Raw genomic sequence first — 20,490 nt, 5'->3', positions numbered from 1 at the left:
TCCGACCCTGTTCAGCTTGCTGTGGCCATGCTGGACCTGATGCCACAAGATCAGGTGGCTCTGGTGAGGCACAGCTGGACTTGTGCTCCAGGGAATGTGTCCCAGTGCCAACCTCAGCCAGCCCACAGTGGGACGGGATGCCTTGGTGCAGGGGGACAGGAGCAAAGTGAGGAGGTGAGGGGGACCATCAGGTCAGAGTGGCTTTCCTGGCATCAGGAAGGATGTGGCTTTGAGCTCGCTGGGAAACTTCAGGCCAAGCCAAGATTATCCCTGATAACATCACACTCAGCTGTGCTGAGAGAAAAGCCTGGAGGGAACAGGCTCTGGGGAAATCCTCCTGAGAATTTCCTTCCCTTGCCTCTGGGAAGCCTCTACACCAGGGAAAAGCGTGGGCTGGGGGCTGCCAGCCCATCCCAAAGCCCCCTCACCCACTGGGGAATCCTTGCTCAGTGGGACTCAGCCCCTTTCTGCTTCCCAAAGGACAGAGGAACAAAAGAGGAGGAGGAGGGGAGGGAAAGGTCTAAGAGAAACTCCTTCCAACTTCTGGGGAAGAGAAAAGCCCTATTCAGGCAGGAAGAATACCCGGTGGAGCCGGTCACTAAGCAACCCACAGCAATGTGGTGTGGCCTGAGGGACAGGCAAGGAACAAAACTGCCTCACTGCCCACCCACAGCCCACCAGGGAGAGCCTGCAGGGCCTGGGGACAGGCCACACCACCAGGGCCACCTGGGGACAGAGTGCACAGCCACCACGAGGGGCTGAGGCATCCAGCAGGTCCGCAGCTCCTGGCTGCAGGAGTTTCTCCTCAGGCAGCTCTGGATGGTGACCAGCCTCACTCAGGCTTCCCTGTTTGCTGCTCGGGAAGGATTTCTGCTCTGCTGCAAAGCCCGTGGGCCTGGCATTCCCACAGGGCTGCATCATCCCAACAGAGGCACCGTGCATTTCGGACAGCTCCCTGCTCCCACGGGCTCCTGATGTGCACAGCAGCCAGGCACAGGGCTACACCCTCTCCAGAGAAGCTGAATTCTGCATTTAGATTCTCACTGTGGGCGGTTGTCCTTCACAAACAAGCTCAGTGAGACATGAGAAACTGCCCGGCCTCTCTGCAGCACAAGGAAAAAGGGAAAAGGAAATCAAGCCTGACAAACCCTGCTGACAATCCCGGCTGAAATGCCTTCCTTGGAGCCCAGAGAGTCCCTGGAGACACTGCTGCCCCCAACAAAAACGCTGCAGAAATGGAAAAACAGTCACAACCAAGCAGGTCTGGTGAGTGTGCGGCTGGTTAAGCCCAGGGACATGCTCTGCACCTGCTGGGACACTGGAGGTGGCTTTGTGCCTGCACAGCGTCATGTGGGAAACAGCCAGCCCTTCATGCATTTCTCTTGAATATCTGATACACTTGGACAGCAGTTGCTGGGACAAGGGCAGACTTGCCAGGTGTTCACCCACTTCCTCAGGGAGGTGTCTGGCTGGTGCTGATCCCTGTCCTGCAAGGTGAACAGCTGGAGGATGCTCAGGTGTGTCCACACAAGCTGCAGAGCTTCTCCAAATAAAATAATCTCATTATCCCTCAGTCCTGTACTCTCCTGGCTTTGCCATCTGTTGTATCTCAGCCATTAAACGTCAATTCTGGGTGCACTAAATAACCACAACCCACAGGGCTGCACGAAAGATCAGCTTGGCCAAAGTAGTGCCATTTATTTTGGTTACAAAACCCCTTCCAGGAGGCCAGCATGCTCCAGGTGTGCTGGCTGCAGCTGGGCCCCTCTCAGCACCACGGGGGACAGGCACTTCAGCCAGCAGCAAGGACACATGGCATCCATCCCTGGACTTGGAGAGCTTCCACCTCTCCTCCCAACAGGACAAACACAGAGCCCTGGGCACAGCTGGAGCCAAGCATGATGAAGTCCAGCTATGCAAGGACTTGGCACATCAGGTCCATGCCACAAAATTCACATTTTGTGCAGCCAGGGGAGCCCTGGGGCAAGAGGCACAGGTACAGGAGGTCTGCTGCACCATGGAGAGCAGCTACCTGCCCCGGAGTTGATGGCAGTGCTCCTCTGGAAGTGTCATAGCAAGGCCACACATGGTAGCAGAAGTGAAACCCATTCTCTCTCAAATCAGTCACCTGGATGTGTCCAGTCCAACCTTTTTATCTACAGGGAGAAGAGTGAGTGCAGCCCTCCCCGTCAAGAAATTAAATAAACCTGAAACAAAATCTGTGTTTCCACCTCCATCCATTCCAGCTCCCCAGGGAGTTTGTTTAGACAATATCCAGCTCCAAAATGGACATTGCTAATGGAGAGGATTCACCCAGAAGAGAAGTGGCCCCAGCCTGAGGAGCATCTCCTGGCAGAGAGAAAACCTGAATTACATAAAGGAGCATATCCTGGATTGTGCTCTCATAACACCCATGCCTACAACAACCAGCAAGAGTCCTGCAGCACATCCAGGTGGGACTTTGTTGGCAGGCTGCATTTTCCTGTTGGTCTTTGGGTCTGCAGCATTCATACATTTGTTGAAGTGCTGTGAAATAACAGAGGTGCTGAAGGAGGGAAATGTCTTTGTGGGGATGAAATGTGCCTGGCAGTCCAGAGCTAACCTTGGCTCTGGTGGTTGTCTTCTGTTCCCAGGGAGGTGTTGTTGAAAATTCCCAGGCAAACTGGCCCTTGCTGCAGTCAGATTCTCAGGTAAAGTTTCATGATATTCTCATCATGAAGCCTTTTCCACACCTGCTTCTCCAGGTTGAAGTCATGGTTAATGTAGAAAATCAGCTTTTTCCAGTCCTTGTCATAGTAGTGATCCGAGTACTTCTCGTGCCCCTCCGTGATGTAGCCATAGGCACTGACCTGGGAAAGATGCAGGGCTCACTGGGCAGGGCTACCAGGGATGGAGGGAGCAGGTGAAATACAGGACAGAGATGCCAGCTGGGGCTTCTCTGGTGACCCTGTGTGGGGGTCCAGAAGGACCAGCCTGTGAGCACTGGCTCCAGAGATCCTGCTGTCCCCTCACTGCCTCCCTGGGAGTTCATGTGCTCTAGGTCACAGCAGGCCTCACCACCTCTGTGGGAGCTATTTTGGGGCTGTTTCTCATCTTCAGTCTGCTCCTCCACAGCTGACATGAGCCCATGGACTCTCGAGGCAGACAGCAGCCACCCCTGCTCTCCTCTGTCCCCTGTTCCCACTTCCAGACAATTCTGGGTGCAAGAACCACTGTACCCTTACCCGGTCACAGAGATGGAGGGCAGTCAGCAGCAGGAAGGCCCCTGTTGTGGGTCTGTACAGCCTCCAGTAGTGCTTTTCCAAATTTTTAGACTTTAAAAACCTGCAGCAGGAGAGAGGAAAGCACTGAGGAGTTGCTGGCTGTGGTGTTCCGAGCAGGACACACTTTGTCCCCCTGTGGCCTCTTCCCTCCTTGCAGCAGCTTGGGGCCATACGAGGCATTTCAGAGAAGCCACAAGTGTGCCCAGAACTCTCCACCACCTGCACTGCCACCTAAGCCCAGCTCTGCCCCAGCTTTGTGGAAGGGGTAGGTCTTGAGGCAGTGGGGGTAAAGAGGGGATGGATTAAAGGATCTCATAGGTTAAAACCCACTACTCTTAAATCTGCCCTTTGCTTCGCAGTGCAGAGGTGGCTTTGGGGCTCCCTAGTATATCCTGCTCCCCACCCACATCCAGCAGTGAAAAGAGACACAGGGAAGGTGCAGAGGAGTGTCACAAAATCTGCCAGGAGCTGCACTGTGTCATGCCAGGAGTTGTTAGGAAAGTAGGAGTAAACACTGGGAAAAAACAGCATGGAGTCCTCTTGGCCTTGGAAAGGCCCCAAGTCAGAGGGGGGATGGCAGAGCAGGCAGGGAGTGCTGGCCATCTGGCTCCAGGGAAGGCAGCAGCTCTCAAGGAGACTGAAGGGTAAAGGCAGCCAAAGCAGGGCACTACAGGAGCTCCTGTTCCTCCATCTCTAGGCCCGTGATGGGCACATCTCATGGTGACAGTGGCCAGCAGCCTTGTGTAGAGGGTTGGAGAGGCACAGAAGAGCAGGAGCCAGGCCAGGAAAAGGGGATGCTGAAGAAGAGCCTGAGGGCATAACCAGCCTCCAGAGTCTAGAAGGAATCTCTGCAGAGAAAATCTGTTACAGAGCCTTCCTCCAAGGTGCCAAGCAATGGGGAACAGGAAAAGCCAGTCCTGAACTCGATATCAACTACCCTGGCACTTCAGCAGCATTCTTCCTACACCTAAAGTTGCAATTGGCCCTGGGTCTCTTTTGGATGCAGGAAACCAAACAGTCTGATGGCTGTTGCTTTTCCAGCTCACAAGTTCTGGATGTTTACCCACCACTAGCATCCCACTGCAGCACCACAGAGAGTTTCAGCTGAGCTCAGGCTGCTGGTGTGGCTGAACTGTGGGGACAGGGGAGGCAGCTGGGAGGAGAGGCCAGAGACAGAGAGATGGTGCTGGCCAGGAAAAACAAGCCTGTTAGAGCACACAGCCCACAGCTCACCTGTTTTTCATGTATCTGAGGAAATCAGGGTGAGCCACCAGGTATTTGTCCATTGTGAAATCTTCATTGAATTTCTGCCGGGGCTTCTGCCTAAGGACAGGAATGGGGAGACTCAAAACAATCTCCTACACCTCATCACAGCTGGAAAGGATCAGCCCTGGTGCACTTGGTGGTAAGAGAAGGACCACAAACACTGCGAAGATATTCTGTAACATTTCCCACATTACGACAAAGCCTCCACAGCCTGTGTGCATTGCAGAAGAAGAGCTCAGGGAGGAGAGGCAACAAAAAGAGACAGGAATATCAAAAGCATGTGTTTGTATAGGCAAAAATTAGTGAAACCAGGCCTTCATCCACGAGCAGGCCACACCAGGCCAGCCAGCAGCCTGTGCTCATCCCGAAAAATCACAAAGCTTTCTCTAAGCTCTGGCCACACATCATTGAAGGAGGTGTATTGACCACAGCAATGCTCAGAGCTGTGGAGGAATTAGAGATTTCTGTCTGCCAGGGGAGGGAGGCTTTACCCTGGCCTGGTCCTCACAGGGCTGAGCACTGGGAGAGGAAAGGAGCCCAACAGAGAGCTCGTCACTGGAGGGGTAGAGGGGGCTAAAGTTTGTTTTACCCGCCGAGGTTCAAGAATCCTTTCCTGATGTTCTTGTTCAACAGAAGGGCCTTCAGCCACTCATAGTCTCTTGCTCCCTCCAGGAAGTGAATGTATCTGACGTGCTAAGAAAATGAGTATTAGTGAACAACGCTTCCAAAAAAGTGCAAGCAGAGGTCTGGGGTCACTGAGTTTCTTGGGCACACATCTTCAGTCTGCAGCTCTCAACCAGCCCACAGCAAAAAAATGGAGAAAACATCTGAGGAGCAGCTCTGTCTACATGCCACAAGGCTGTGGATGTGACAGAGAGAAAGCCAGATAAACTTTCCCAGGAATTGTTCTGGGGAGTTTTGAGAAGGCTGAGAGAAAGAATTAAAATAGTGCAGCTGGTGTTTTGAACAGCTGTTTTCTCATAAGACATTTACCAAAGGTGAACATTGGTACTCATTAACATTAATTAGCCAGTGGTGTGAAGGGGTGTTAGTTAAGTGACCAATCAAGTCCACCTGTATCAGAACAGTGTATAAAGAGAATGGGTTTCTAATAAACTCGAATCAGCCTGCTGAAGAGAGTTAGAGTTTGTGTGTTGCCTTCACTCCTGTTCCTGACTCAAAGGTGACACAAGGCTGGGGTGGCAATGACACAACTTGCCATGTCAAACAGTCACAATGAGCCAAGGCAGTGCAGGTTCCCTCCTCAGGTTAATGCCAAAGGGCTGCCTCAGCCCCTTTGCTCCTCATGGCAAGAGCAGAACTGAAGCACACAGACAAACAGCATGCTGTTAAAGCTGTGCATGCACACAGCAGGGACCTCACTCACTTCATCCCACGGGATCTTGCTGAACCCTCTGTGTCCCAAGATCTGAAGAGAGGAAACCAGGGAGAAGGCCGTGAATCCATAAAAGGAGGTTTTTGTTCCCACATCTTTTTCATAACCCTTGATTACGGCCCCACTGACCCTGGCAAAGGAAATCAAACAGAGGAGCAGAGTTAGGTGACCACTGAAACCCCTCCCATGCACATTCCTAATAGGAAAAGACAGTGTTAGCCTGGAGGAAGGGTAGACTAGCCCATTCTGACTGGCACCCTGATCTGCAGGAGAGCCTCTGCTGTGGAGATGGCTCTTTGTGGCTCATTTGTGACCACAGGCTTTGGATATTGAGTAACTTCCCAATTATTTTTGGACTTTTTATCTCCTGCCAGCCATCATTTTGGCACTTGGGAATGAGTGGAATACTAGAAGAGATGAAGTGCTCCAGCCACAGTTAGGGGCAAGCCACAGTAAGCTAGCTGTGCATCTTCTGAGGAGGAAGGCAGCCTTACCTGAAGACATAGTCATGGGAGTCAATCTCCTGGCCCATCCCAGAGTTATTCAGTATTCCTCCATTCCCCACAACAGCACAGCTGATGCAGGTGGGCACGCTGCTGTCATGGTTGGCCAGAAGCAGCTGCTGGTGGGGCTGTGGGGGCAGCAGGGATATGACCTCCTTTACCACTGTGAAGCAAACACAGTGGTGAGTTATCAAGAGCCTTAGGGATGGTCACAGTGAAACCACCAGAGTTTCCCCCATGAGATCCTCCTAGACTGATGCCTTTGGTGGGGAGATGCTGCAAACCCCCAGCTACTCAGCATAAGCTTCCTGTTAGGAGTCTGAAAGTCCCATCCTGACAAGCCCTGAGGGACTCACGTGAATAATTCAGATCCATGAAGCCATAGGGGGGTATAAAATGCTCCAGGCGGTTCCATTCACTGTCACTGAAGTATCTCTTGTCCATGAAGAGTGTGATGTTGGGCAGGAAAAGATCCTGCAGCCAGGCAGACTTGGCAGCCCTGGCCCTCACTGATTCAGAGCAGGTCTTGAAAAGCAAAAAGGAAACAGTAATGACTGATGAGCAGAGTGATAAACCTGACTGAGTGCCAGTGCTTGTGTGCCTGTCTGTGGCAGGACCAAAGGGAAACTCCAGTGATACCACTCCCATCATGGTCCTCACCACCAGAACATGAAACACAATTTTAGCACTACATCCATAACCAGCTGGTGAAAAGTCACCTACAAGGGAGCCAGGATGACTCCAAGCCTCTGAGACTTTCCTCTTCAGAACAACAGGCCTGTTTCAAATGTTTCAAATGTTTCAAATGTTTTAAATGTTTTAAATGTTTCACTGTTTAAAATGTTTTACTGTTTTAAATGTTTTACTGGCTTTGGGCCTCATTAGCTGATGCAAATTAACATTTGAAATAGGTCTAACCTAAATGCATCAAATAAGGCTGTAGGCACTAGGAATATGCTGCAATAACATTTACAAGCTATAATGAGCAGTCCCTGCTGGCAATGCACCTCACAAGGTCCTGAGAGTCCACCCAAGGAAACACTGATGAACAAATGAAACCAGATCAGCATTGCCACTCCCTTTAAGGGTAAAAAAAAATGTGCAACAACTTGTTCAATGTCATAAATAAATCAGTGAAATGTGCAGCTGAGAAGGGAATCCAAGCCAGCTTATCCTACAAGGGAGGTCTCACTGTAGCTGGCAAGAGTGAGGCTGTGTGTGCAGATGGAAAGCAAACAGCTCCACTACACTGAATTTTCTGCTGAGTCAATTCGGGCTCTGCTTTCTTAGCCACCTTCCCCAAACACCTACTGAAAGGCAAAATAGAGACCAAACGGACCCTCGTGCCCAGCTCAAATCCCTGCATTGCCAAAGCCTTGCTGAGTGCTCCATGGCTGAGCTGGGCTCTCTGCAGTGCATGAGGATGACAGCCCTGTCACAGCCTGAGGAGACAGCCCTCATTCTGCCTGTCAGCACAGGAGCACACTGAGCACAGCACTGGCAGGGGCTTCATGGTGGCATCATTTCACTCACAGCGTATTTCATGTCCAGAAACAGGGACATTCCTGTCCTGCTCAAGCAGGTATGTCCAAGGCTTGGTACTTCTTGTGCCTCCTGAGCTAGACTGGATCAGTACCAGAGGAACAAGGGAAAACTCTGATCATGCAGGAAATTAAGGAGGGAGAGTGTTCCTGATGACTCTCTCTCTCTGCAGAATTACAGATCAGGTTTGGGAGTGAGACACAACATCTGAGAAGGTGACCCACCTGTTCAAGGCTTCCAGAAACAGGGGTTCCGGGGAAAACTGCTCTGGGTGAGCTTTACAAAGACTTACCAGCATAGGATGGGGGACAGAGACATATGAGACACCACAACCTCTCCCAGCTGCTTGCTGACTTTGCTGGAGTTCACTACTTTCCTAAAGGCCCTGTTCCTGGATATTAGTAATTAAGAGATGCTCAAATTTAATTAACCTGGGTCTTCATCTGAATAAAGACGTTGTATATAGAGGTCTTCTTGTCTGGGTTCCCAGCAGCATCTGCATATACCAATGAGTGACCTACCAGCTCTGAAATCATCCCCAGCTGCAAAGGGCACACACAGCCAGGGCAGCAGACAAGGAGGTCAGTGAGGAGGCACCATTCTTGGTGACCATCTGCACCATCCCACCTACCGAGGGCGGGGATGAGTTATCCAGCAGGTACTGATCCTCGAAATCCCACTGTGGCTCAGATGTGAAGTTAGCAGAGCTCAGTTTCCTCTTCTGTGTCACAGCAGCAGCCTGAGGAGCAGGTCCTACAGTTTTCATTGATGCAGGAGGTGCTTTGGGTTTTGCTTGGTCTTTGGTTGTGTTCTCATGTGCTCCCTTCACCCCAGAGGATGGTTTCACTGTTGCCTTCTCCTTGCCTCCCTTCTCCCTGAGAAGTGGTTTCACTGTTGTCTTTTCCTTGGCTTCTTCCACCCATGGAGCTGGCCTCACTGTTGTTTTCCCCTTGTTTCCCTGGACCATAGGGGTTGTTTTCACTGTTGTCTTCTTGACTCCCTCCAGCTGGGGTGGTGGTTTCACAGCCATGTTCTCCTTTGCTTCCTTAACGCTCATAACTGGTTTCATTTTTTCCTTCTGCTCCTCCTTTCCCGTCCATCTTGGTGTCTTCTCCACCACATCTTTGAGTATTATGATGTATCCTCCTGAAGTCACCTTTAAAATGCCCCCGGAGTTCCCATTATCAGAATAGTTTAAACCCTGTTGCTCTTGGTGGTCCACTTGTTGTGTCTCTGGGGCATGTTGGAAAATGTTCAATTTCCTGAATGCAATCAAAGGAAAAGCAGATTCATCACACACACTTAACACTGAACACCCTTCAGCTCATTTCTAGTGCTCTTGACTCTCAGCCTCTCTCTGTGCTTTAGAGCAATTTCATTTCAAACTTTGCCAAAATGTTACTCAACTTCCTGCACCATTCTAGCCTGAATATTGCTTATCTCCGCAGCAGGCAAATCCCAGAGGCACACATTCTCTCCTCAGCACTTGGCACATGAAACATTCACACTGGCAGGAACAGCCCAGCTTTGCCACACACTGGGCAGGCCCCCTGGCAATGTCCCCGGAGCACTGCAGGGTTGGTTTGGAGATCCTGGGCTCAGGACGTGGCCCCCACCATGGAGGCAGCCATCTGCCTCTCCCCTCTGCCAGCAGAGCCCTGTGATTCAGCAGCACAGCATCAAGATCTTCCAGAATTCAGGAAGTCTGAGAAGAAGTGAAACTCACTTCTTTACCCTACATCACCTCTTGAGTTTTGGGAGTCACAGGGCATTTCTTTCTCTTTTCTTCTGCCTTGGTCAGGTAATGCAAAGGCATCACACTCACCAGGCACATGTCTGAAGGCAGACACTGTGAAGCTATGAAAATGCAAAATCTCTACATTTTTAGCACTTGCCTCTAATATTGCAGCTGCCCTGTTGCCTGATTCAGAGGCACAGGCAGGTACAAGGTTGTCACAGGACACATCTGCCAGCAGCAGAAGAGCCACCTGCAACATGACTGTGCTGAAACCCAGAAAAAAAAAATCAAGGTAGAAGTGGTGGATTTTTGTCCTAAACATTCCCTCTTCTCTGCGTATGGCTGGAGGGTAGAACGGGAAAAAGGAAGGTGAACAATATCTGCAGCTGAGCTTTTGTGTACAGCAAAGCTTTCCAGGACAAGCCATGGCTGTGGCAGTCTGATCCCACACTCACGTTCAGCCTTTGCATGACGCACTCGTTTCGGAACGCTGTGGATTGCTTCCGAAGTGACAAATGGGACAAAAAGCACTTCTGCAGATAACAGGCTGCAGATAGCAGCTCAGTTGCTGCTGAAATTTAATGGATGTTATACCGCTTTGAAAGCGTTCAGGAAATGATCAGCTAAGGAGGCTTTTAAAAATCGTTTCATATCAGATAAATGCGTGAACCTTTGCAAGGCTAAAAAGGAGAGCTTGTAGCAAATGGCCTTTCAGCTCTGCCTCTCTCATAATCATTAGCCAGTTTCAACCAAGTGTGCAACACGTGCTTTCTATCATAGTGCTTCTTGTATAAACTTACTGTCACTGTTTACTGCCCAATAGGAGGAAAGATTTTATATGGACACTCTAAATAAAGAGAAATTTGGTAAGGTAGCTCAGACAGATCTTAAATCCCTTGGAGAATTTCTGTTGTATTTTAACATGATTTTTAAAACTTCAAAATTAAAGCGTAGAGAACAAATGAAACAGGAGTTTCAATATGAGAAACCATCCTCCACTCCAGGCTTTCCTTAAGTGCTGTCTTGCAGGGTAGATTCCACCTCAGTCTGTTACACTTCAAATGCTGTGCCAGACACCAAAATGTAAAAGCAAGGACTCTTCACATCCCAAACCTTGCTGCCTGCAGTCAGGCCCACATGGCCAGGCACTTGTGCTTACACAGGACCCTGCTCTCCTGAACAGCATTTTAAATCCAGACAAATTGTCAAAGCAGCTCGGTGAATTTCAGGCTCTAGAGTCCATTTGGCAAACAACTGCAGAAGCTCAATGACATTTACTGTCATTTTCTTCCCCTTTTACAAAGCCCAAGGACAAATAGAGGATAAAGCCATGAAAATGCTGCTTTGTGTATTCTACGTGACATACAAGGTACAGAAATAGAACTGCCACACAGACAACCACACACAGCTCATATCTTGTTATGTTTTACTTAAATTGTACAAATACAGGCATATCCATTCTCTGAAACTACAGTAGAAGGAAATGGCTTCAAGCAGCTAAATATGGAGAGCCACTTCTTGCTCCAGTTCTGCCACTGATGGGCCCTGGGATCAAGGAGAACTCCACTTCTCTACACCTCCTCCTTCTCTCCTTTCCCTCCCACCTCCCTTCTGCAGGTTCCAACCTCTCCACATTTGACAGCTGTCCTCAAAGCGTGGTCTCAAGCTGCTAGAGCTGAGCTGAACTCGAGTCACCTCCAGAAGAGCTGCAGATGTTCCCAGCCTCACTCCTCCTGCCTGCCCCCATAGCACCAGCCCAGACATTCAGCTGAGAACCAACCCAACCCAGCCAAGCCATGTGAGCTTCCTGGGAGAGCTGGGACCAGATGAGGGTGGTGGGGAGGCTGGGCAGTGGTGCTTCCATACACAGCACCAACACATCAACAAGCCATGCCTGTACTGGGAAAGGCTCAGATCTCTCCAAGGGCTCATGCAAGGAGCAATGCCCCCTGCCAGTGATGCTGGAGACATTTCACTGCAATTCCCTCCATACCCATTCCTGTAGGATTTACTTGACCATTTATATAAAATAGATATCAATATATCATGTCTACATGACACTGGTGTGCCAGTATGCAGAGTGTTTTGTGTTAGGAATCAGCTGCTGAACTTGCCATAAATTCAAAGCCATCCCACCAAATTCACCGTCCACCAATGCAATCTGGATTAGGGCTGAGTAAGGTCCTTCTGGGAGCCAACAGGAAAAGCAAATACTGTGTAGTGCCAAAGTAGGAAAACTAGGTAGGGTTAGTGAAGCAAAAGCTGCTTTAGACAGCTACAAAAGCAAGCCCTGGAAAACAGTGAGCCAAGAGAGGCATGTTTTTGACTGTGGATCTTCCACCACCATGCTCTACTAAAGTAAAGTGGTCACCTAACTCAGATCAGAAGTGCAAGTTTCAGGGTAAAAAAGACAGAGGGACAGAGAGAGAAAGCGAGCACGAGCACCCACACTGGGCAGCGCGTGCCGTGAAGGAACAGGTCCCTTACCTGAAAATCTTTGTCCTCGCCAAGTCAAACAAGGAGCTGGAATTGCCAAAGAAGAGGCAGAACTGTGTTACAGCAAAGAGGCAAAGCAGGGCTTTGGCAATTTTGGGAAGCCTTATCCTGGGGCAGCGCATGGTGAGGTGCCCGTGGGTGGCAGAGGCGCTGGCCAGGCACCGCCTCACCAAGGAGTGTGGAAGGACTGGGCTGGCAGCGATGGAGAGAGATGGGGAGATGACTCAGTGATCAGAATCCGGGTTTATTGTGGGATAAAAATGTTTATATACCGTTTCAAGGAGACTAGTAATGTGTGCTGCAATGATTAGGTTAAAATCACATAGACAAACTTATGCACATAACAACATCTCTTGCTTGCAGAGTTTAATGGGATTTTCTTTTTTTCCGGTGATTTAGTCTTTCAGTTTGATTTAATCTTTCAGTTTGATTTAATCTTCTTGCAATCTAGGTCTAATTTTCAAAGTTCCATTTGCTTTTGCCAAGGTATCGTCTTATAAAATCTCTTATATTAACCAGGTCCAAAGTCCATGATTTGTCTTGTGTCCCCCACCACCCTAACACTAGGCTGGTCTTCCCTCTGGATTTCCCTACAACAGTGTGCACACCCTGTCTCCCAGCATTCCCAGACACTGCACACACATCCAATTTCTCAGGCAAGGCATCAGTTTTGTCTTGTTCCCATTTATCACCAGAAGCTTATTTATCAAAGAGCGGGGAAAGGAAAGCTTTTTACTGCAAACAATGGAAGTTTCCTGTATTTTTCTTAATGACATTGGTCTGCCCTAAAATGAAAACCTTTTATCTCTAACCTGGAAGAAGCATCACTGGGAATGCATGGGTGGAAGTGACCATAGTTACAGTTCAGGAAGCTTTCAGATCACCACCTGCCCAAGGTTTTAGATATAACCATAAACATATATTCTTCATGGAGTAATTGCTTGCAGCTCCAATCCAGAAGCACTCCCTGCCCCCTAAATGCTGATGGCTAGATATTGGGAAGGATGAAAGTTTGACAAGAAAGTTTAACAGATATGTATGCTTGGCAGAAAGATTTTGAATGTAGAATCTGAAGAAGGACTAAAAATGAAAGCAAGTTTTGATGTAGGAGAATCATAGATGTGTAAATTGACGATTGCTGAGCCAGTTTTACTGGCCAATTAAGAAGGCAAAGGTTATGTTGATATGGAAAGAGGTTGTATGACTTAGAGCAAAGGATAAACCCACCTCAAACGAGATGTTTTCACCAAGCAGAAAGATAGCACAGGCAAACAAGGCTGCTGATGTTGCAAGTAGAAAAAAGGTCTCAGAATTTCCAACTGCAAGAAAACTGAAACCCAACTTCTAGCTTAAACTGTAACATACTAACTTTTAGTGATTGGATAATAGGAACGTGAATATGGTAATTACAGTCGTTATGATGGGCTATAGGTAAAAGCTAAGGTATAGATTGGTTCTTCTGTATTAAGATGCTCAGCAAAGAAAAGTATATAACGCATTGTAACCAAGACTAAAGGGTCTCCAGGCCTGCCTGCAGCTGGAGCTGACAGCTGTAGGCACAGGCTCTGTCACCCACGAGCCTGGACTGCTCTAACATCTTGGATAGAATAAACTGCATTTTGAAGAGCTGCCTGGAGTCCTGCATCTCTCCTTCAGGCTCTTACTGCTAGATACACATCCATTCTACTTTGTGGTTGGGAGGCAACCCAACAAATCAAAGTAAGACTTGGTGCAAATCCACCACAGAAAAGAGGAGTTTGTGTTATGAAAATCCCCAGTCAGTGTGAAGTCAATCTTTGGCAGACAAGAGTACATCACCCCACCAGCAGAGGAAAATATTTGCAAAGATGGACACCACAGCCAGAGAAATGTTTACTTCTACCAGGGATGTAGTTTTACAGCAAAGGGCTATTCTAACTCTTTATGTTGTTAAACATTAACCTTGAAATTTCAATGGGTGATGGCCATATTGCTTCTTAGGCATTGGCTGATTTTGCACAGCTCTTATAAAAAAATGAAGCTCAGATATAAAAAAAAGCTTTTGCTGACAGTATCTCAGATCTCAGAAGCACTCACACTGTTACTGAATACCCAGAGAGCTGAAGGTGCCTGTTTTATATCACAGCAAAGCCAGTCAACAGGTTTCACAACTACAAGAATTTTTTTGTTAATAGGGGTCCCAAAGGGAAATTCTGGAGGCAGGAAACATATTCCTTCAATCTCCTCCATGTAACATTACTGCAAAACCAAGAGCCACAAGGGACAGAAAAATTCCTACAAGCAGAAAAACATGGATTTCTTTGCTTTTAAGGATCTGCGCTGGTAATTGTGGAGTCTGTAGCACTGTCTGTTCAGGAGGGATTGTGCTTGGGGGAATATCCAAATCTCTGGCAAGCACATTAGCCAAAAGCAGGCTTGGTATATGCAAAACAGGGCTTTTCACCTTCTTGGTGTAAGAAAAGAAAACCTAACCCCCACTAGTCAGAGTAGAGACTTTCACTTCCCTGGAGCATCATTTCCTCACCATCCACCCCCACTGCTGAGATCAGTCTGTCAGAGCTGAGGCACCAGGCTGGTGTGCTCAAACATGAGGTCAGATTGGGCAATGGGGATGTACTGGAACTCTCCAGGGATGACCTGGTGAAAACTGAGGTCAAGATCAGAGCTATCTCTTAAACAGCTCTATTAGAAGTGAGATTCTTGGGATACACAGGGCTCCCAGCCCTGGGCAGGAAGGTACAAAGCAAAGACTGCACAGTGCACAGGGCCTGGCCTCTCAAGGCCACAGCATCCTTGTCCAAATGCATGCTTCTCTGCAGTCCTACCTGCAACCCCACCTGCAATCTCAGGAGATGCTGCTTCATTTATGGTGTACACACTCCAAGCCCAGCACTGCTGGTGTGTCCAGTCTCAGCATCAGTGCCCACAGCAGAAGTTTTTCCATTCTTCAGTACTGTAAAAACAAGATGACTTTTTCATTTAAGCAAACTGCACCTGGGATCATCGAGTGAAGATGGTTTTCTGTCAGCCCTATTTGATCTCCAATATCCATTTAATTCCACATCCACTTCACTAATCCTTAATTACATCCTGGACATATAAAAGGCAGATTTGCCTGGAGTGGTGCTTGGGGTTTCATTTGTTTTTTGGGTTTTTTTTTTTAATTTGTAAACAAACTTAATTGTCATTAAATCCTACACTGTGTGTGTTGAGGGTGTCAGCTGGCAAGCTGGCATTTAAACTGTGCCATAAACTTTTCTGTGTGCACGTTCTTCACCGGGCTGTGTACCAAACCTTGTTTACTTGCCTGTGCCTTGTGTGTTTTCCACTCTCCCATGTCTCTGGTCTACAGAACAGAACATCACAAGATGTGCTCAAGAACAGAACTGTTCTACAGATCAATGAATCTTAGCTGCAGGATAAACTTGTCTTTCAGTGATGTCTACAACCTACCAAAACCAATGTTTGATTGGAAGCCAGTGGAATAAAGCTGCTAAAGCTGGGGGTGTTTGGATATGTCCACAGTATTATTTGATGATGCAAGAGCTGAGTTTTAAGTGGGGGAGAAAAAGAATGACATTGTCTGCAGCATGCAGCAGCTCAGTGGCCATGCCTTGGGGCTAGCAAAGGCTTGGCTTAGCAACCTTAGGTTCTTGTTTCTCCCTCCCTGTTCAGCAAACACTTTCAGAAGAAAATGCTTTCAGGCTGGGAATCTGGAGGGGAAGAAATTACAAGAGCAAACTCTGCACAGCTGTTTGTCTTGCTTTCACCAAATTAAACTGATAGCCCAGAAACTCCCAAGCTTGCCATAATTCCACACTCACTGGCCATTTTCCAGCTAGTTTCTTCCCTTCTGCACCAAACATTCTCTCAAAAACTAAAGAAGCAGCCAGAGACAGCAGCATTTGTTGAAGCAAAGCCCCTACATCTTATACAGAGGCACCTTCAAGAATGCCCAGAGTTCTGTCACAGAGCAGAGCCCCAGTAAACTGCCAGGAGTGAGGGAACATCTCTGTGAGCCAACTGGTCTGTTCTCTCCATGGGGGAAAATGCTCCAGGAGGGAAAGACACTGTGGTTTTGATGGTGGAATGAGCAAGTGGCTGCTCAGGGTCCACAGAGCAGCTGCAGAGATTGCAAACCCTGTCAGCTTCTCATTAGTGCTGATTTGTGTGCTCAGTGTCCAGCCCCAGCCAGCTCATGCCCCTGTAAAGAAACTGCCTTGGATCTGTGTAGGGCCAGCAGAAGACGTGGCTCCAACCTAGATCATTTCCCCCTCTCCCACCTGGTGGGACCACGGGCAGGTTCCTCCAGCCAGTGCCCACACACCATGGAATGTCCTTGCCTGGAGCAATCACTGGGAGGTGGGGGGTAAGTGCTCTGAATCTGGCCCTGTTACAGGCTCTGGTTGCTGGAAATTGTTTTAGTTCTTTCAGTAAGCATAGTAAGGACTTGGCTTTTGAGCTGTTCCCTATGGCCACAGCTCTGGGTGATAATTAACCTCCCTGAAGAGAGTGGAGCAGACCAAATCTGCCATCAACAGCCTTTTCTGCTCCTCGAGCTCTTCACATTCACCCCATCCCACTGAATGCTCTGCTCCCAGCATTCCTTCCTCAGACACACAATGCTGAGAAGACTGATGAGCCTCTTCATTTGTGAGAATTTAAAAAACCACAGAAAAATACACTCCCAGCAACAATGGCTGGAAACATCATCTGGAGTTACACAGGCTGGAAAGAGCCAGGGATCCTTTATCCAAATGCCTCCCTCAGCAGCCTTTTTTCTGTGCCATCCCAGCAGGAAGCCTAGCACATCACCCCAGAGATGACAGACAGAGAGACAAACTGACACCACTTCTGGGTTAAGATGGATTGTGGAATTTTCTCCCCCCTTTTAAAATCTGTCTTATGGAAAGGAAGAAAAAATTCTATTCCTTGACTGGGAATCTCTCAGAGAGAGAGACTGTCCTCCAAGGAGCAGGGCAGCACTGCAGACAGGTGAAGAGGTAATTTATTAAACTCATGGCTAGTTGGCCTCCCATCAGAAAAGCAGGCTTCTCCAGCTCCTGTCCCTGACAGCTCCCAGGAATAGGATCATTCAAGGACTCTCCATGGCTCCAGAGAAAGAAATATAAGAATCACAAAGCCCAAATTCCTCTCCATACCCCTGGCAAAAAAAAATTTGCAGGCATATTATCTCAGCACGTCACATCTGGCAGCAAAACTCAGACCCTGCAGAGATATGAATTACAGAACACATCTCCATGGGGATCCACTAATTTTAGAGCCAGAAGTGAAATATTTCTTGGTAAAGGTCTTTCCCATACTCTTTCCACTGCCTTAACATCAGAAACCACTGCTCTTGACATCTCTGGCAGGACAAATGTGCCATTTGGCATCCTTTGGGGTGAAAAGTGCTGCAGGGAATGCAAGACATAAGCCTGCTTCTTGACTGGTATAAACCATCCTGTTCCTGCCTTACACTTGGGAAAATGTGGCCTCATAGTGCTTTCCTCTCTGTTCCTGACTGACAGGAGCTTCAGAGAAGTGCAGTCACATTTTTAGCTGCAAGACTGGGACAGCCACAAGGTCCTGTAAGGAGCTGCTGAAAATCAGATGCTTGTCTTCCCTTCTCTCCCTTTTGTGTGTTGCCTTCTCTGTAACAGTTCTTCTCCTGCTTTATTTAGATACATACCTGGGGCTACTTATCTGCATCCTTCTCCTGTTAACTTGACAGAGCCTTTTGTTAGCTATGGAGAAAAAGGAAGCCTTTGCCATAGCAGATACACACCACCTTTCAACTTCCTACTTGGAAATCCCCAGGCAAAGTAATTGCTGGGCAGGAGAGCAGCACTACGCTGTTGTAGGGGAAATGTGAGATCCTGGTGCTTAGGAAGGGCCACACATTCTCTCCTGATCCCTGGGAGGTCTTTAGTATCTGTTCAATCCAGGTTTGCCTTAAAGATTCCAGGAAGGACACTTCTGTTGCAGTCTCAGCCAGAGCCAAGAGGATGAGCCAGCCTGTTTCTGCTAATGATGTGCAGTGACATTCATCATCTCCTCCGTGAGCTGTACTTCCAAAAGGTGCCACGGAGAAGTCAGGCAGGACACACAGCAAGTGGGGTTTGTCCCAGCTCTGCAGCTTGCACCTCAAGCCTTGGGTCTCCGTTTGCAGTTATCAACTGAGAATGATCAGGCCTACAACAGACACAGGGCTGTTCACACACCAAGTCAAATGTGGGTGCTGTCCAGCCCTTGTGTTATCTCTGTTCCCTGCCATTACCAACCCCATGATTCCAAGCAGGTGTCAGCTGTCCATCCTTCAGTGCCTGAGCTTTCCCTCCCTCTCTCCAAGCCATCTCCACCACTGCATCACACTGCTGATCCCCTTTGCTCCACCCCACACGGAAGCTTGCTCAGTATCTAAGTTCATATTCACCCCCTGATATTGTAACCATAAGTAAAAACAAGCTCAGTTAATTAAAATAACATCTTAAATGCATAAAACAATCGAGAGCAAGAAGACACATTGTTCTGTATTAAAATGAGAACTATGAAAAGTTACTCTGCTGGTTGTTTAACTGTGTGTGCTATCTGTGAAACCATATGGTAAAGTGCTCTGAGAATCACTGAGAAATAACAAGCCCTTGGGTAGACAAACTTTGTGTAATTTACCCTAAAGCACTTCCAAACTACCTTACTGTGGGTCCTTCAGCTGCTGTTGAAAGGCACTCCTGGCTGCCAGGAGGATGAGGAGCCATCCTACAGCACCCCACACTTTTCCAGACAGAAGATCTCTGAAATAAATAGAAATGAGGCAGAGCAGTAAAGGCAGTTAATCACATCAGAATTTAACCAGGATGGTGCCAACAGTGCTGCTTTTGCCCAAAACTACATGGGTATCTTTTTGCTTTCAGCTTTATCTGTCAGCTTTTATCTCTCGTGGCTCCACCACAACATCCTTGGAGCCCTGATGGCTGAAGCCACCAGGCTCCAGCAGCCCAAAAGTCAAAGGTGGATTATTTATTTTGCCACAGTCAAAACATCTCACCATTGTTCAGGAGACTAATCTATTAAAAACAAGTTGATATGTCAAGTACCCCACAAACACATTAAAATAACTGCACTGTTTTATGGATGGAAGTTCATACACAATTTGATTTGAGAATCAGCTTTACCTGACATCTACAAAATGCACATTTGTCTCTTCCTCTTTGAGGATAAATAGGTGGCATCTTACTTGTGGAATTTCACATGGTTTGCTATCTCATCTAACCAGGAATAAAAACTTCCTGTCTTGTCACGTGGTTAGTCTTTGGGTTTTGTGTTGTCCTGTGAAACAATTCCTTGTCTAGGGATTGCAGCTGAATTGAAGGTCAGTTTTCCTAGAAGGCCACTTTCCTGAGTTGTTTACTGTTCCTTGTACAATACTGTACTCAAGCCAGCTTTGTGCTTCTGTTAATACCAGAATTTGATAAGGTCTGGCCTTACAACTTCAAGTAAACCAGGAGCCTGCAGTTCCATTCATCCATTTATTATAAATGGATCCATGGATCCATTTATCCATGCTTCATGAAAAAGGACTTGGTGATCACCAACACTGCCAGGGTTTCCTTCAATCCAAACTGAGACACATTCATGCCTGCAGACACTGGTCACCAGTTTTATTAACCTGGTTTGACTCGGAGCAGAGCCAAGGTGACCAAATTTTGTTTTAACACTGCAAATGGCAGGTGGAATTCACACCTGGAGAAGAGATGAGCACCCTTACACCATCCCTTCCTACATGCACCTAAACATGACTGTAAATAACCATGGCAAGTGACTGTGGACACTCAGTACCCCAGCCAACTTTTTCTCCACAAGTAGGTACATATGGATAATTTTTCCTGTTTTGCACTCACAAAGAAAGAAAAAGATCTCCTGTCCTCTGGTAAGTTTGTTTAAAGAAAGAAGGTTTGTACAAGGGGTCTTAGATAACTCCACCTGCTGATGACCCCAAGGTTGCTGGGACAGAGCCCAGCCATTCCCAACACCACATGCTCTCCTACCTTGTTGGTTTTCCCGGCTTTTACAGAAATGGGGCAACTGAGAGGTGTTTTAAAAGATTTTATTCTGTTATCAGTCTCAATGAAGGGTGAGACACAAGAGATGTAAAGCTCAGTGCCATTCTATCAGAAGCCAACCTATTTCCTGGTTACATTATAAATGTTTTTCAGCCCATTAGCTTTTGCCCCACAGTGCTGCTGTTACTTCTAACACCAATCACCTATATTTTTCTAACACAAA

General features: G+C 47.8%; 1 protein-coding gene across 1 annotated transcript; it reads right to left on the bottom strand.

The window, feature by feature from the left end:
- Positions 1–2,678: 2,678 nt before the first annotated feature.
- ST6GALNAC1 (ST6 N-acetylgalactosaminide alpha-2,6-sialyltransferase 1) lies at positions 2,679–12,326 on the bottom strand. The gene is made up of 9 exons (XM_041409372.1): positions 12,196–12,326; positions 8,602–9,232; positions 6,785–6,953; positions 6,420–6,591; positions 5,917–6,055; positions 5,119–5,222; positions 4,497–4,586; positions 3,225–3,324; positions 2,679–2,849 (listed from the first exon to the last, which is right to left on the bottom strand). Exons 1-9 carry the CDS (start codon positions 12,324–12,326, stop codon positions 2,679–2,681), a joined length of 1,707 nt encoding a protein of 568 aa, XP_041265306.1.
- Between the last annotated feature and the right edge of the window lie 8,164 nt (positions 12,327–20,490).

Source organism: Onychostruthus taczanowskii, unplaced genomic scaffold (assembly GCF_017590055.1).
Source record: "Onychostruthus taczanowskii isolate IOZ18803 unplaced genomic scaffold, ASM1759005v1 scaffold30, whole genome shotgun sequence".
Classification (NCBI taxonomy): Eukaryota; Metazoa; Chordata; class Aves; order Passeriformes; family Passeridae; genus Onychostruthus; species Onychostruthus taczanowskii.
Note: the sequence above shows the minus strand (reverse complement) of the source record. Positions and strands in the feature narration are given on the sequence as shown.